Here is a 13612-nt window from a genome sequence, read left to right on the forward strand (position 1 = left end):
GTTTTGTGTGCCCAAGGGCCAATAACTTGGTTTAGGTGACTGGTGAGGAACTTCCAACTTTGTAGTGCAGTTTTGGTTTAGTGCAGTACTTAGATAATCGTTGATATTTCCATGGTTTGCTTCAAAGGATTGCTTTTCGCTCACTTGCCGTAGCTGATAATGAGGACAACTTTAATGCTTTCTTTTAATACATGTAACATGCATTCGTCAAATATTTTTATGGAAGTTTTCATGCCTTGTTTGTGCTCTTTCATAGTGTCTTTTTTATTTATCAAATTTCTGTTCAGTCTCTTTAGATGAAGTACGATTGTTTGAGAATCTCTAGCTTTTGGACTGCAGTGTGAAGCATGAGTATGAGAAGCCTTTTAATGAGGACAAGCCTAACCTTTTTACTTGCAATGCAAACACCAAGCACCTAGTTGATGGTTCTCAGCCTTGGCAAGAAGTGAGAGAAAACGAGGAGATAATTTTCACATATGATGTGAAGTTCCAGGTTGGTAGTCCTCAAGCTCTCAGAGTGGATTTTGGATTTAGTGCTAGGCTTCATCATGTATGAGTCTGAGAGCCATGAGAGAAACTCAGTGTACTCACCTTTGCATTTGATGTATGCTCCCATTGTGTGAGTTTTTCTGGGGAGGGGGGTGGGGTGGAAGCACATATCAATGTTTAGTTACCCACTGGTGGGCGCCGATGGTGCTAGTGGGGACCCTGTGGTGTTAGTCTTTAATGCATGATGTTGCATTGTCCTGTGCATCTGTAACTTGCACTGTCCTTAGTCTAAGAAGGGCTTGTACTGGATTCATCTTGTTACATGGATTCTGTATTGATAACACTTTTCTTTGTCATTGTTTACAGTCAAGTCCCATAAAATGGGCTTCTCGTTGGGACACTTACTTGCTGATGTCGGATGATCAAATTCATTGGTTTTCAATCTTAAACTCTCTTATGATTGTTTTGTTTCTCTCTGGGATGGTTGCGATGATTATGATGAGAACACTTTATCAAGATATAGCCCGGTACAATCAGTTAGAGACTCAGGAAGAGGCCCAAGAAGAGACAGGTTGGAAGCTTGTCCATGCAGATGTTTTCAGGCCGCCTTCCAATGCAGGCCTCCTCTGTGTGTATGTTGGAAGTGGGGTTCAGTTTTTGGGGATGACAGGCGTAACAATGGTGTTTGCTGCTTTGGGATTCCTCTCTCCTGCCAATAGAGGTGGCTTAATGACAGCTATGCTGTTTTTATGGGTGCTTATGGGCCTTCTTGCTGGTTACTCGTCTTCTCGACTCTTCAAGATGTTCAAGGGGACAGAATGGAAAAAGAACACGATCAGGACTGCATTCTTGTTCCCAGCAGTTGTGTTCTGCACGTTCTTTTTCTTGAATTGTCTAATTTGGGGGGAGAAGTCCTCAGGAGCAGTTCCTTTTGGAACTATGTTTGCTTTGGTTTTCTTATGGTTTGGAATATCCGTACCCCTCGTCTTTATCGGAAGCTACTTTGGATTCAAGAAGCCTCCTCTTGAGGATCCGGTTCGCACAAATAAGATTCCTCGGCAGATACCAGAGCAGGCATGGTACATGCATCCCATCATTACGGTCCTGATAGGTGGAATCCTCCCTTTTGGTGCGGTTTTCATCGAACTCTTCTTCATATTGACATCAATCTGGCTACAACAGTTTTACTACATTTTTGGGTTCCTGTTCCTTGTGTTCTTGATTTTGGCGGTTACATGTGCGGAGATCACAATTGTTCTCTGCTACTTCCAGCTATGCAGCGAGGATTATAGATGGTGGTGGCGATCCTATTTTACATCTGGGTCATCAGCATTTTACCTGTTCCTTTATGCTGCTTTCTATTTCTTCAGTAAGTTGGACATTACAAAGGTGGTATCGGGGATACTCTACTTCGGCTACATGATTATCATTTCATATTCCTTCTTTGTGCTAACTGGCACAATAGGCTTCCTTGCGTGCTTCTGGTTTGTGAGGACCATATATGCTTCGGTGAAATTTGATTGACGGCATGGAATATGAGCAATGGTGGATCACGGTGGTGCTGTCAATCAAGGTGATGTATCGGAGTTGCTTCTATTCTGGCATGAAGCTTGCAATATGGGATAAGTTGGGGTGCAGATTGATGTGCTGTTTTGAAGGCACGTGATCGTCGTGGAGGAAAACAAGACCAACTTTTGCGTCTTTGACCGAGAAAAACTTAATTTCCAGCAGAAGTATGGCATCGCCTGAGTGTGGTTTTAAGCTGTCCAAGATTGCCTAAGCTCTATGCTGTAAATCCTAAGTCCTATGTCTGCTAGCAATCAGGGAGAACCTATATATTTTGGAGGTGCTGACTTTTAAGGAAGTGCTTTTTGGCTTTGCTACGTTGCTTGGTATGTTCCTTCACTGCAAACGTGAATTGGCAGTGTGTCATCTAAACCATCACCCCTGCTCATAGTATCTGTACCTATATAGGTTCAATATTAGGGTTTACCGACCTTTGTGGCATTATTAGTCGGAGCTTGTTTAGCTCTGTCATGACAATCAAGATGGAGGGCTTTTGTATACATGTCTATGTGCTTTATCGAACTTCAAATTTTGTGGTATAAAGAAATTTCGAGTGGGTTGAGTAAGTAGGTGTCAGAGCTTTTGAAGCTGAGTAGGCACTTGAGTAGATTTCTTGTAAATGATATATGGACAGTTGTGCCGAAAGTGAACCAGGGGTGTGCAATTTCTTGTTTTTGACAGTGTTTGTGACAGCACCACAGTTTTTGTCAATTCTCTTTGAAAAGCATGTTCTGGACCTTGCATGAAGTCGGGCGTTGAAGACCCTACTCTCTTGAGGTTTCTAGAGATTTTGTCACTATTCGTCCGTCTCTGCAGACGTAAGCTAGCCCTTTGTGGTTTCCAATGTAGGCCTGGATAAACCGTGGTTTTAAGAAGGTTGATTTTCAACTACCTTTTAACTTACATACACCAATCTTGCTATATTTCTAGAGAGTCAAGTTGTGCATTACGCAGCATATCATGTGGGTGGTCATGCTTGAAGTCTGTCATCACAAAGGATTTCCTTGCTTAACACTACACAAGAACTTTTGCACAAATTCTCACAATATTTCCCACATTGTTGAGCTTCTGTGAGGGAGGCACCGCATACCTAGCTAGGTATGCGGTGCCTCTTGAGCAGAAGCTCATGATGTTATTCATTGTATGAAAAACATTGATAGACTCTGTTTTCCTACATGAGAAAACTTTTGAATCTTCTTGTGCTACTGTAATACTGAAATATAACACTTCAATTTTCTTTCTGCTAGGTTTTGAGTGAAATGCTATGTGCATGTAACATTGGTTCTTGAGTATCGCATTCTCCAACCAGCTTGTGATGTATGTGGTGAAGCTAACAATACATTTTAGGCCTTGTTCATCATGTAGTGAAGTTATGAAGTCATAAAGTAGTTAAGCTATGAAGTGAAGTTTTTTCTTGTCCTAAATAACAGTATAGAAAAAGAAATTCTAGTCTGGAACTTGCAAGACATAGTAGCTTTTCACATCCTCTAATGGCTTCAACAAAAATAAGTTTAGCTACATATAGTGCAAGGAGAAACTGCGTAAAGAAACACATAGTGCAAGGAGAAACTGCGTAAAGAAAAAGAAGATTATAAATGTAAAATGACACATTTTGCATGCATGCTCCACCTCCTCTTTATATCGAAGCAAAGTCTTTTGACTTTCTACCTTCATCATGAGGCTTTTCATTTCCTTTACTAACCCTTCACTTAACGCATTTAAAATGTTTTGAAAACATTTTTATTTTTCCAAAGTGTGGAGACCTAATGGTTGTATTCTTGAATAATTTTATAAAAGCATATAAATTCTCGTTTCTCTAAATCTTTTAGGCAGGTGCATTCAAATCGGGAAAATTATCCTTTAGATCCTAGTTGCTATGATTAGATCAAAGTTAAGATTCAAAGTGAATCTAAAACTAAAAAAGCACATGTTTTTGGGCTTAGATCAAGTGTAAATTGTATGCAAAAAATTTCATTTTGAAAGCTTGGCATGCATAATCTGGAGAAAAAATATATTTTTCCTCACTAAACCATGTAAATGAAATTAGAGATACTATGGGATACTTCAATTGTGTTTTTGTCAAGGAACTATAGCTGGTGGCAAAAGGTTTTGTGGATATGCCCAATTTCATAGCTAATGTTTCTCATATTATTAATGAAAATTTGTAGTGTGCCTTTATTGTAATCTTAAGAATTTATGTAATTTATGTTGAAATCATAAATTACTTAATGTATGATCATATGCATGAAAGTGGTCCCTTATTCTAGGTTTTTTTTTTTGACACACCAGAGGGCCCACAGGGGGAGGTGCTTATCCCTTCCAAATATTAGCCATGTTACATGGTCGGGCAAGGGCCGTGTACCATCGGGCAAGAGCCACGCGTAGGCATCACCATGTCCACCTAATTGATGCACCACATGCTGGGAACGACGGAGAGAACTCGTAGCAACCAGCTAGGAACCTCCTCCTCGGGTGACCCACCCCAGGAGGAGGATGCACTCGAGTGTCCAAGGGCAAGAGCCCTAGCAACGTGAACACCAGGTGAGCACAAGGTGTCCCTCTAGAGTGTGACCCAACAGGGGATTTGAACCCACAACCCGTAGGTTGAGAGGCCAAAGCCTTACCGTTAGACCAACTCTTTGGGGACCCTTATTCTAGGTTTTATATAAGGTGCTACATGCATCTAGAAAAGTACTCCAAAAAATAATTTTGGCCTATACAATAATTGAAGGAAAAATGGCCTATGACTTGATTATTATAAACAATCACTCTCGTGGACGCACTTCCACTATTTTTACCTATAATATAATATTTTTAAATGAGATAAAATCTCCAAATTATCTTGTGCAAGTTCAAAAACTCTTATACAAAAGTTTGGAAATTCCTAAACTAACTTGTAGCATTAATCCTATGCAATGATAAACATCCATCTTTAAGTACCTTATACAAATTTGCGCCTTTGGATAATGAATTGTTTCATCTCGTGAGTTTGTAATATCTCATCCTATATTTAAGTGTATCTAGGTGCATTGAAAATTTGTAGAATTTAATGTCTGCAGAGATGATTGTGATGTTGACAAGGGGCTCACTGGGAATCTAGACAAAATTCAAGGGTAATATGAGAAATTTGCCTAGAGTTTACCAAAATGGTGATGTTCGATTTTTTTTTGGCAATTCTGAGAATATCTTAACTTTCAGGAAATTTTGGTAATTTTCCCTTTAGATTATGTTGTGAGGGTGTGATCACAAATTCCATGCACTGGCTTGCATAGATCAAAACATGGCCTTTATGTAATTCCAAGTTGTACCATCATGTTAAAATGAATAAATATGTTTATACGATATCTCATTAAGTCTCCCCAATCTCGAAAAAATAAAAAATATTTCATAATATATTAAGCGAGTAAGTAAAGGGCGAGTTTAGGAAATAAAAAGATAGTAAGGTGGAAAGTTAAAAGACTTTTTGTGTCCATATAAAGAAGTGGTCGGCTTCACATTGTATATTTGTGTTTCTCTTTTTCTTTGTTTTTCTTTTAGCGTTTTCTTCTCTTTAAAGTGTTCTCTCTCTCTCTCTCTCTCTCTCTCTCTCTCTCTCTCTCAAAGTTGTATCTGTCCTAACGTCCAAATGATATTGTTGCAACTCTACTTGCTTCGTAATTGCCCGTTGCTATGTGCTATAGATTAACACATCGTTTTTGTTGCTATTGAAGGAATCTTTGAATTAAGAATATCTTTTAACTTTTTTGAAGCCATTAAGTCTCCTCAATCTTAAAAAAATAAAAATCCTTTCAAAACATATGAATTGCATAAGTGAAAGGTGAGTTTAGAAAATGAAAAGCTCCATGGAAGTGAAAGGTCAAAAGACTTTCCATTGCTATATAAGGAGGTAGTTTAGTTTGCATTGTGATACATTTCCTATAGTTCTTCTGTATTACATTTCCTTTAGCTAGCATTGTGTTCTCTTTAGAGTTTCCTTGCACTATTTGCACTATCTATGTAATCAATTTCTTTTTTTTTAAAGCCATTAAGAATACCTTATCTCATAACATTGTGAGATGATAATTATAATCATAATGAAAACTTTTCACATTCTTCAATGTGCTAGAGATAAAAATGGGCAAAACTTCAAGATTGTTTGTCAATTTTGTAGCTAGACAAATTATGCAGCTTAGTAATCCCAAAAACTACATGCTCTTGATTTTAACTTGCAGATTCTCTTTGCATCATGACCCTGCACCCAAACATAATCAATTGTTTGGAAAGATTTCGAAGAAAAAGATTGTCTCCAAATCCCAATGGATATTTTAAAAATTGGGCTTGTGTGATTACAATCGGTCAAGGTCCTTGGTCAGGGGGCAAGGAATGCTAGCCGTACACCTACACGACTTTTTGAGCCAAAATTTTTGCATGCAGGCAGCAACCATCGGATGCATGCCAAATCAATACTCAAAATTTTGGAACCAAACGATGCAATCATTTCCTTTCAACTCAGTCATCAGAAAATTGTACTCCTTGTGACCTCTGGCCAGTCAATCATTGGCCATCCTCCCAAGGACACTTGATAGCTTGGAAAGAACCAAGAGTGTCCTTTCTTTCAGAAAAACGTTCCCTCGCATGGCTCTCGACAGTGTTCGAGAAAAATCATTTTTCCAAACATGCAAAACACCTTTCCTTAATTTTGCCAAGAGAAAATTTTAGAAAATCAGGTTTATTTTTACAGGTTTTTACACTATTTTAATCTATTTTGGGGCATAATTTCTCCTTTCCTCTTACCGTCAACCAACATTTTTGAAATTGAAAACGACACAATATTGAGCTGAGACACATTTTTCTCGAACACTGGCTCTTGGTCTTCGTCGATGGCCATGATAGGGTCGCCTTTTTCTGGGAAAAGGACACTAGTGATCGTATCCCTACTCTATAGTACGCATGAGAACTAGGCTTTCAAGCAAGATTTTTGTTCATTGTTTATTGACCTATTAATAGGTGCTATAAACTATTTAAATGTTGTAGCCACTTACAAACGATATTTCATACAAACTATCTGAATGTTGTAGCCACTTACAAACTATTTAAATATTGTATCACATACCTCAACGCTATCGACATAACTAAAAAGGTCAGTGTTGGACGGATACGCCGCTACGGACGTCAGCACAGCGAGGACTCATCTAACATATAATGTCAGCTAAGGACGAAGCTCGACCCGCAGGCGCATGGAAGCAAGCATAAGGTGTGAACCTACACTCGACCGACTCCTAACTAATTCCTACAGAGGTCTCTACCAAAGTCACAGCCTTCAAGAGTGGATAAGAGGAAACTTCCTACAACGCTTTCTAGACCCGAACACCCATCAACAATATCGAAACACCATAGAACTTGAAGGAGACCCTTCTAATACCAATAGGTCGCTCTCCCTAAGGTCTATGAACCAAAATCCCAACCCAAAACACCCGGTGCAAAATCACGTAGGATGTCTGGCTGAAATCTGCAGGTCTTCGTTTTCGAAATCTAAAGTACCTACTGTGTAGTTCTACTCAATGTGAACGCGTGGATATGCTGCAATGCAAAATCGGACAACGTATGCTCACCCAAACACCAGATGAAGCTCATAGAAGGAGCTCGCAAAACCGGACCGTACGCGCGCAATGTAGGTATCGGCACGTAGCTCTCGTCGGGGGTAACACGCTGCACTTCACCGCACTCGATTCTGACCACCGGAGCACACGTAGCATCAAGATGAAGCTCACACTCTCTCTCGTACATAGTACGCTCACTCACAGACTTCAAAACTTGTTTTCAAAATGACAAAAGGTCCTTTCATTAAGGTCAAAACGTGGTATATATACCTTACAATTCTCAAACCCTAAAGTTCCAAAATCAACCATCCACTCAATCTAACTATCAAAACTGGGATACAATCTGGAAACTTCTGTAAGGCCCAATATTTACAAGGTGAAAAATCAGGTTTTCCTCAATGAATAAAAAATTACAAAAATAATAATCCGCCGAGTAGTTAATTGCCGTGGGGTATGTCCAGCTTCCAACACTCCCCCCCTCCTTGCTCATGTCGTCCCCGACATGGCCGCTGATCTGCTTCTTCATCGTATCGTTTCTCGCATCTTTAGCAGAGATTCGTATCTTGCGTGTAGGTTCATCATTGTCGGGCCAAAAATGTCAGTGTTTATGGTGAAGAAGCCTGTGTAGAACGCTTCTTCAAAAGTCTGGAGGTGATAGGATGGTAGAAACATTATCCTTTGATACAACGCATGTATCACCTCCTTGGAAGGCTGACCAGACAGATCATAAGCGCATCTGTAAGTATCCTGGAAGAAAAAGATGTTGTCGGTCACTTGGCCTAGCTTGAAAGTCTCGAACACTGCTAAGAGGGTTCTACAGATTTTCCTCATCATAATGCATGTAAGGTCAGGTGAGCCAGTGAACAACTTTATGGTGCCCGTTAGGGTTTTCACCATGTATTGGACACTTATTCTCTCACCTGCCTTCAAGCCTGGCAGCTTAGGGTAGTTCAGCCAAGTGGGTTGGCTTCTTTGCAATATTTCCTGCGCTTTCCACGTCCTGATCCTTGGTAGAGGACAAAAGCTGAGGTTGTCTCTGATATTTTTCGGTGCCTCTACCAAGTGGTTTAGGTATTGTGGGTACTTTGTAAGCCAGGGCCTTCCTCCACTTTGGCTGAGAATTAACAATGAGCTTGACCCCTTCTGGTTTTGAGGTATCTGCATTGTAAAGGGGTACGGCTGGCTCTTCTCTGATCCGCTTGTTTATGGTAGCTGCCTCATATTTCAGCAATGGATATGGGAGAGAGGGTTGAAGCCACTCGTGCCTGAGGTTGCTGGCGACGATCTTCTGAATGGTCATAGACTTGAAGACCCTCTGCTCCCACTCCAAGGCTTCCTTTGTGGTCTCTCTGAGCTCCACCTCCATTGCTTTACACAATGTTTCTTCCTCTTCCTGTGTTAGATCCTGTGGCTCTTGAGAGGATCCTTCTATGATTTCCTCTTGCATAGGCGTGTCCACCGGATCTTCCACATTTTCTAAGTCAATGCCCTCATTGGCCGCTGGCCCTGTGCTCTCTGGCTCTCCTGCTTGCTGTCCTTTTAACTCCTCAATTTGCCTCAGGAGTTTTTGCTTTTCCGTTTCTGCTTCTTCGCCCATATTCACGAGGAGGTCATTTAGTTCGGCGTTTATTCTCTCCGCCTCCTCGAGCTTTCTCTTCATGCTTTCTACTTCCTCTTGCAGGGCTTTTTGGCCTTCTTCCATTCTCGTTTGCATGACGATAGATCCTTCTGCCATCATCAATCTCTGCTTTTTCTCTAGAGTTAGCTCTTTCTGAAGTTCTTGCATTTGTTCTTCATAGAGTTGACTCTCAGTCGTGATTTGAGTCGAGCTAGTAGCTCTGACTTTGGCAGGTGATGCTCGCAGCCTCTGGATGGTCTGATCTTTTACTTTGAGTTGGTCCTTGAGCTCAAGGACCTCATCCTGGCTTGCTTCTTGATCTATCTCATCCCTTTCCGTGGCGTTTCTCATGGCTTCTACTTCTTTAGATTCTTTTGCCAGCTGTAGTGTCAGGTTATCTCTTTCCTTCTCGGCATCTAGCAGTGACTTGCTGAGCTGCTGACACTCTTCTTCAACTGCTTGCATTCTTTTTGCGGCTGCTTGATTGGCTTCCTCCATTGCCTGGCAGCTTTGTAGTGCCCTTGCTAGGTTGGCCTGTAGCTCAGCTTCTCTCTCCTTTTGCCTCTGGCTTTGTCCTTGTAGAGCGTCTACTTCCATTTTAATCTTTACTTCAGTGGCCTTGAGAGCGGTCATCTCTTTCTCTGAAGCCATGGATTGTGCTCTCAACCCTGTTAGCTTTGTCATCACCACGTCCCAGTCGTTGGAGGGTGGTTGCAGGTCCACTGTATCTGTAGAAATTTCCTTTAGTTCCACTAGCCTGATGCCTTGCATCTGTTCTTTAGGCCCTTTCCTCGCCAAGTCGAATGCGACTGTGGCGGCTTCTTCCTTCGTGTATCCTGCAGCTAGCAGGTCCAAAATGCGTAATAAGAATCTTCTAATTCTTTTTGCTCACTTCGAGGCTTAGCCTCTTCTTTTGGCTCCGACTCTTGTCTCTGCTCTTGCTCACCTGCTTGATGTTCTTCTTGTTTGTCCTCAACCTCCTTATCTTCTGGTGGAGGGCTGCTAGGAGGTGGTGAGGGTGGTGGTGAGGGCTGTGGGCTGGGTTTAGGGCTGACCGGTAGAGATGCAGGCTTGCCCTTTAAATCCCTGTTTGCTTTAGTTTTTCTTTCTCTTTCTTGGCTCTCTTGCTCATTTAGCAGTTTCTGTCGTATTTGCTGTACTTCCTCCTCTGTGAAAGGGACATGTGGTATATTCTATGATGCAGCATCAAGAATCTCAAAATTCTTGATATAGTCCTCAAATCGGTCCCTTTGCACTCTTCGGGACGATCCTGACATAGACTCTAAAGAAGGCTTCTAGAGTTCACTTAAATCACCCTTGAGGGCTTTCTCTGCTCAGAAGCTTTCCATCAGCCTCTCTAGTCTTGCCACTTTCTGTGACCTTGTTTCTTTGGCAGGCACTTGGGCAAATTCCTTCTTCCCTTTCTTTTGCTCGGGCTGCTCCTCTTGAACTGGCTCTAGCCATCTTTTCACTCTTGTAGCCACCCTTGGTGCTCTTTGAGGCTCATCTTCCTTGTCTTCTTTTAGCCTTAGCCAGTCGTTCTGAGACGGGCGGTCAGGCCACCTTCCTTTTGCGTGTAGTGCCCCATAAATTACCTTGGTGATTAGTTCTCCTGGCACTATATAGGTTGGCTTCTTGTTGCCCATCTTTACTAGGTTGTCATGTATATATGCCGCATAGATTATCTTTGGGGTGCCTTTCGTCATTGCCCAAGTGAATGTCGTGGCAATTGCACCTGGCGGCATCCTGTACTTCTGTGGCCTCTTCGTGCACATGTGGAAGTACTGGTTGTATAATTGGCTCATGATTGCCACTCTTGGGTTGGCAATATCTTCAAAGGTGTAATTCCCTTTCTTCTCATGGTACACCTTGACCTCATCCCTTCTTTTTGTTACACTATCCCCCTCGTTGGAGAGGTCTAGTGCATTTGCTACAACCTGCTCAGTGATGATTATCTCTGTTCCTGGCCTGCCTTGTAAATCTGTTACTTTGGCCACTCTATCCTCTTTGATGATTGTCACAAACTCCTAGACTCTCTTGATGTCCACCCCTGCTGGTATTGCTTCAAAGTAGTTGCGGAGATCAATCTTCTCCAAGTATCCGGCCATCTTGCTTCGTACGAACTCATTGAGTTCTCTCGGCAGCATTGGTAGCTCGATAACATTGCCTTCAGTGTCTTTGAACACTCCTTGGTAGATCTTTAGGTCGTTGGACTCTAACAGATCTTCTTGTATCCATGTGCTGGTGGGCTTTAGTGTTCCTTCTAGAATGACGAAGGGTTTCACTTCTTCCAGGTAATCCTTGATGGTCATTCTTTTCTTCTTTGCCGGTGACTTCGCAGCTGCCATAGATCCTGTTGCACTCAGTAGTCCGAAGTTAGAGTTTTTTCCATATTAGCTGCGAAATTGAGTTTTACTTATCCAAATGACTTGAAAATTGAAAATAAAGCTTAAAAGGAACTTGTGAAGCTGTGCATGTGCTCACAATGCAAATCTGGCCAAAAGTTTTCATCTAGACATCCTACGCGTAGGATGTCTTTTTCATCAGAATTGGTTCATACTTGACATGCTGGTAGTGTATGGCTCATGGAACATGGCTATATGCTTGGATTTGGATTTGAATATCAAAAAGTGGATTTTTGGTCCGATTTAGGCTTTAGGTCACAATTTGAGTAGAAAGTCCATCATAGGTAGCAATTGATATCCAAATGGGTTGAAAATTGGTATATGGGCTCATTGCACCATGGTTTTGGCTCCCATGATGTCACTCTTTGCATAGAAGACTAAATTTATGCTGGAGACATCCTACGCGTAGGATGTCTTTTTCATCAAAATGACATGAAACTTGTCCTGTGGGTAGTCCTTGGCCTATGGAACATGGCCATGCTCTTGGATTTGGGTTTGGACAAGGATTGATGCTTGTAAGGGCCTGTGTGGTGTTTTTGGGCTCAAAAAGTGTATCTTGAAGGTGTTGGGGGTCAAAAATGATTAGAATGGCTTCAAACTTGATATATGGGCTCCTGATGATGAGGTGATTGGATCTGGAATGATCAAACATCCCCTGCATGTCAAAAAAGTCAAATAGACATCCTATGTGTAGGATGTCTATTTCATCATTTTTTGCTTCTGACCACACAGATTGGTTGTTGATGTGTTGGTGAATGTGTTGTGCAAGTTTCATGGGATTTGGACAAGATTTGGTAGGTCTATGGCCCATTATTGCCTCTATGCCCTAACTTTGCGTTTTTTCATGCATATGAGGTCAATTTTGGTCCAAATGTGATGAGACTTGGTGGATAGCTTGTAAATGTCATTCAGAAAATGTGCATGATGAAAATTGTTGGAGTTTGTGCCCAGAAGTGCCCTTGAGACATCCTACGTGTAGTATGTCTCTTGGTGATTTTTTCATGGATGGTGCTTCCAGTGCTTGCCCTTGGTCCCCCTGAGTCCCTTTTGAGCCTAATTTCAACAAAAAAGTCAAATGGATAGAGAATAACTCCCTGTGTGGACTTCAGAGCCTCCGAGCCGTTTTCTAACTTTTGGAGTGCTTTTTGGCGATGAAATTTCTTGATGTTGGTCTCCATAGCTTCCCGATCCCTTGGGGATCTTTGCCGTATGGTTTTTGTCGACTTTGGATTCACCGGAGCTTCATTTGGCAATTTGTCGCTCTAGAAGCACCCGTGGTTGCGTTTACATACCTTCGATGATTTGTGGTGGTCTATCACCATAGGATTTGGTTGTTGATGGTCTAGGAAGGCTGCTCGTGAAGTTTGGGGCTTGCGGTTTGGCCGCAAGAGCAATTTGACGCTTTGTGTGTCTGATGCCGTTTCTGAAGTTTAGTGCCGCCTTGGGTCACTTTTTGGTCATGCGGGTCACATAGACTTGTCGAGCATGTCGAGATACTCCTACCCATGAATTTTGGTAGCATTTGGTTGCCGTTTCGCCGATTTCCCATTTGGTGGCCTCTTGCGGGTTTCTGGGAATTAGGGTTTTTCTCGATGGTTTTCTACTGCCTTTGGACATCCAGGACTGGTCTCCTAGGCTAGGGTAAGCTGCAGATGAAGTCTTGTTGCTTTCGGGTTAGCCGTTAGGCCGCCGTCTCTACTTGTAGGTCTCTACCGCCCGCTTTGTGTGTGACCCCTACGCTAGTTTTCGTGACATAATGACAAATATGCACGAAAAGCTCAAGGTGGTGAGCCTACCTCTCATGTCTGGAGCTCGTCAGGTAGTCGTGCGCATCGTAGAAGCTGCTGGAAGGTCGGTCCGCTCTAGGTGGCAGAAGCTCTCTCCACAAAGTCAATAGTGAGAATGAGCTAAAAATGAGGTAAAAATTTCTTATAATGGAGGTCCCCGAACCACTT

At 42.0% G+C, this 13612-nt stretch overlaps 1 protein-coding gene across 1 annotated transcript in view; it reads left to right on the top strand.

The window, feature by feature from the left end:
• Positions 1-2960, top strand: part of LOC147442906 (transmembrane 9 superfamily member 7-like) — an 81661-nt gene extending 78701 nt beyond the window's left edge. Inside the window, exons 6-7 of the mRNA XM_086528898.1 lie at positions 340-493; positions 856-2960. Of these exons, the coding sequence (XP_086385024.1) occupies positions 340-493; positions 856-2013 (1312 nt within the window). The 3' untranslated portion in view covers positions 2014-2960. The remainder of the gene's footprint in view (positions 1-339; positions 494-855) is intronic.
• Positions 2961-13612: the final 10652 nt, after the last annotated feature.

This window comes from Adiantum capillus-veneris, chromosome 14 (assembly GCF_014529385.1).
Source record: "Adiantum capillus-veneris isolate H3 chromosome 14, ASM1452938v2, whole genome shotgun sequence".
NCBI lineage: Eukaryota > Viridiplantae > Streptophyta > Polypodiopsida > Polypodiales > Pteridaceae > Adiantum > Adiantum capillus-veneris.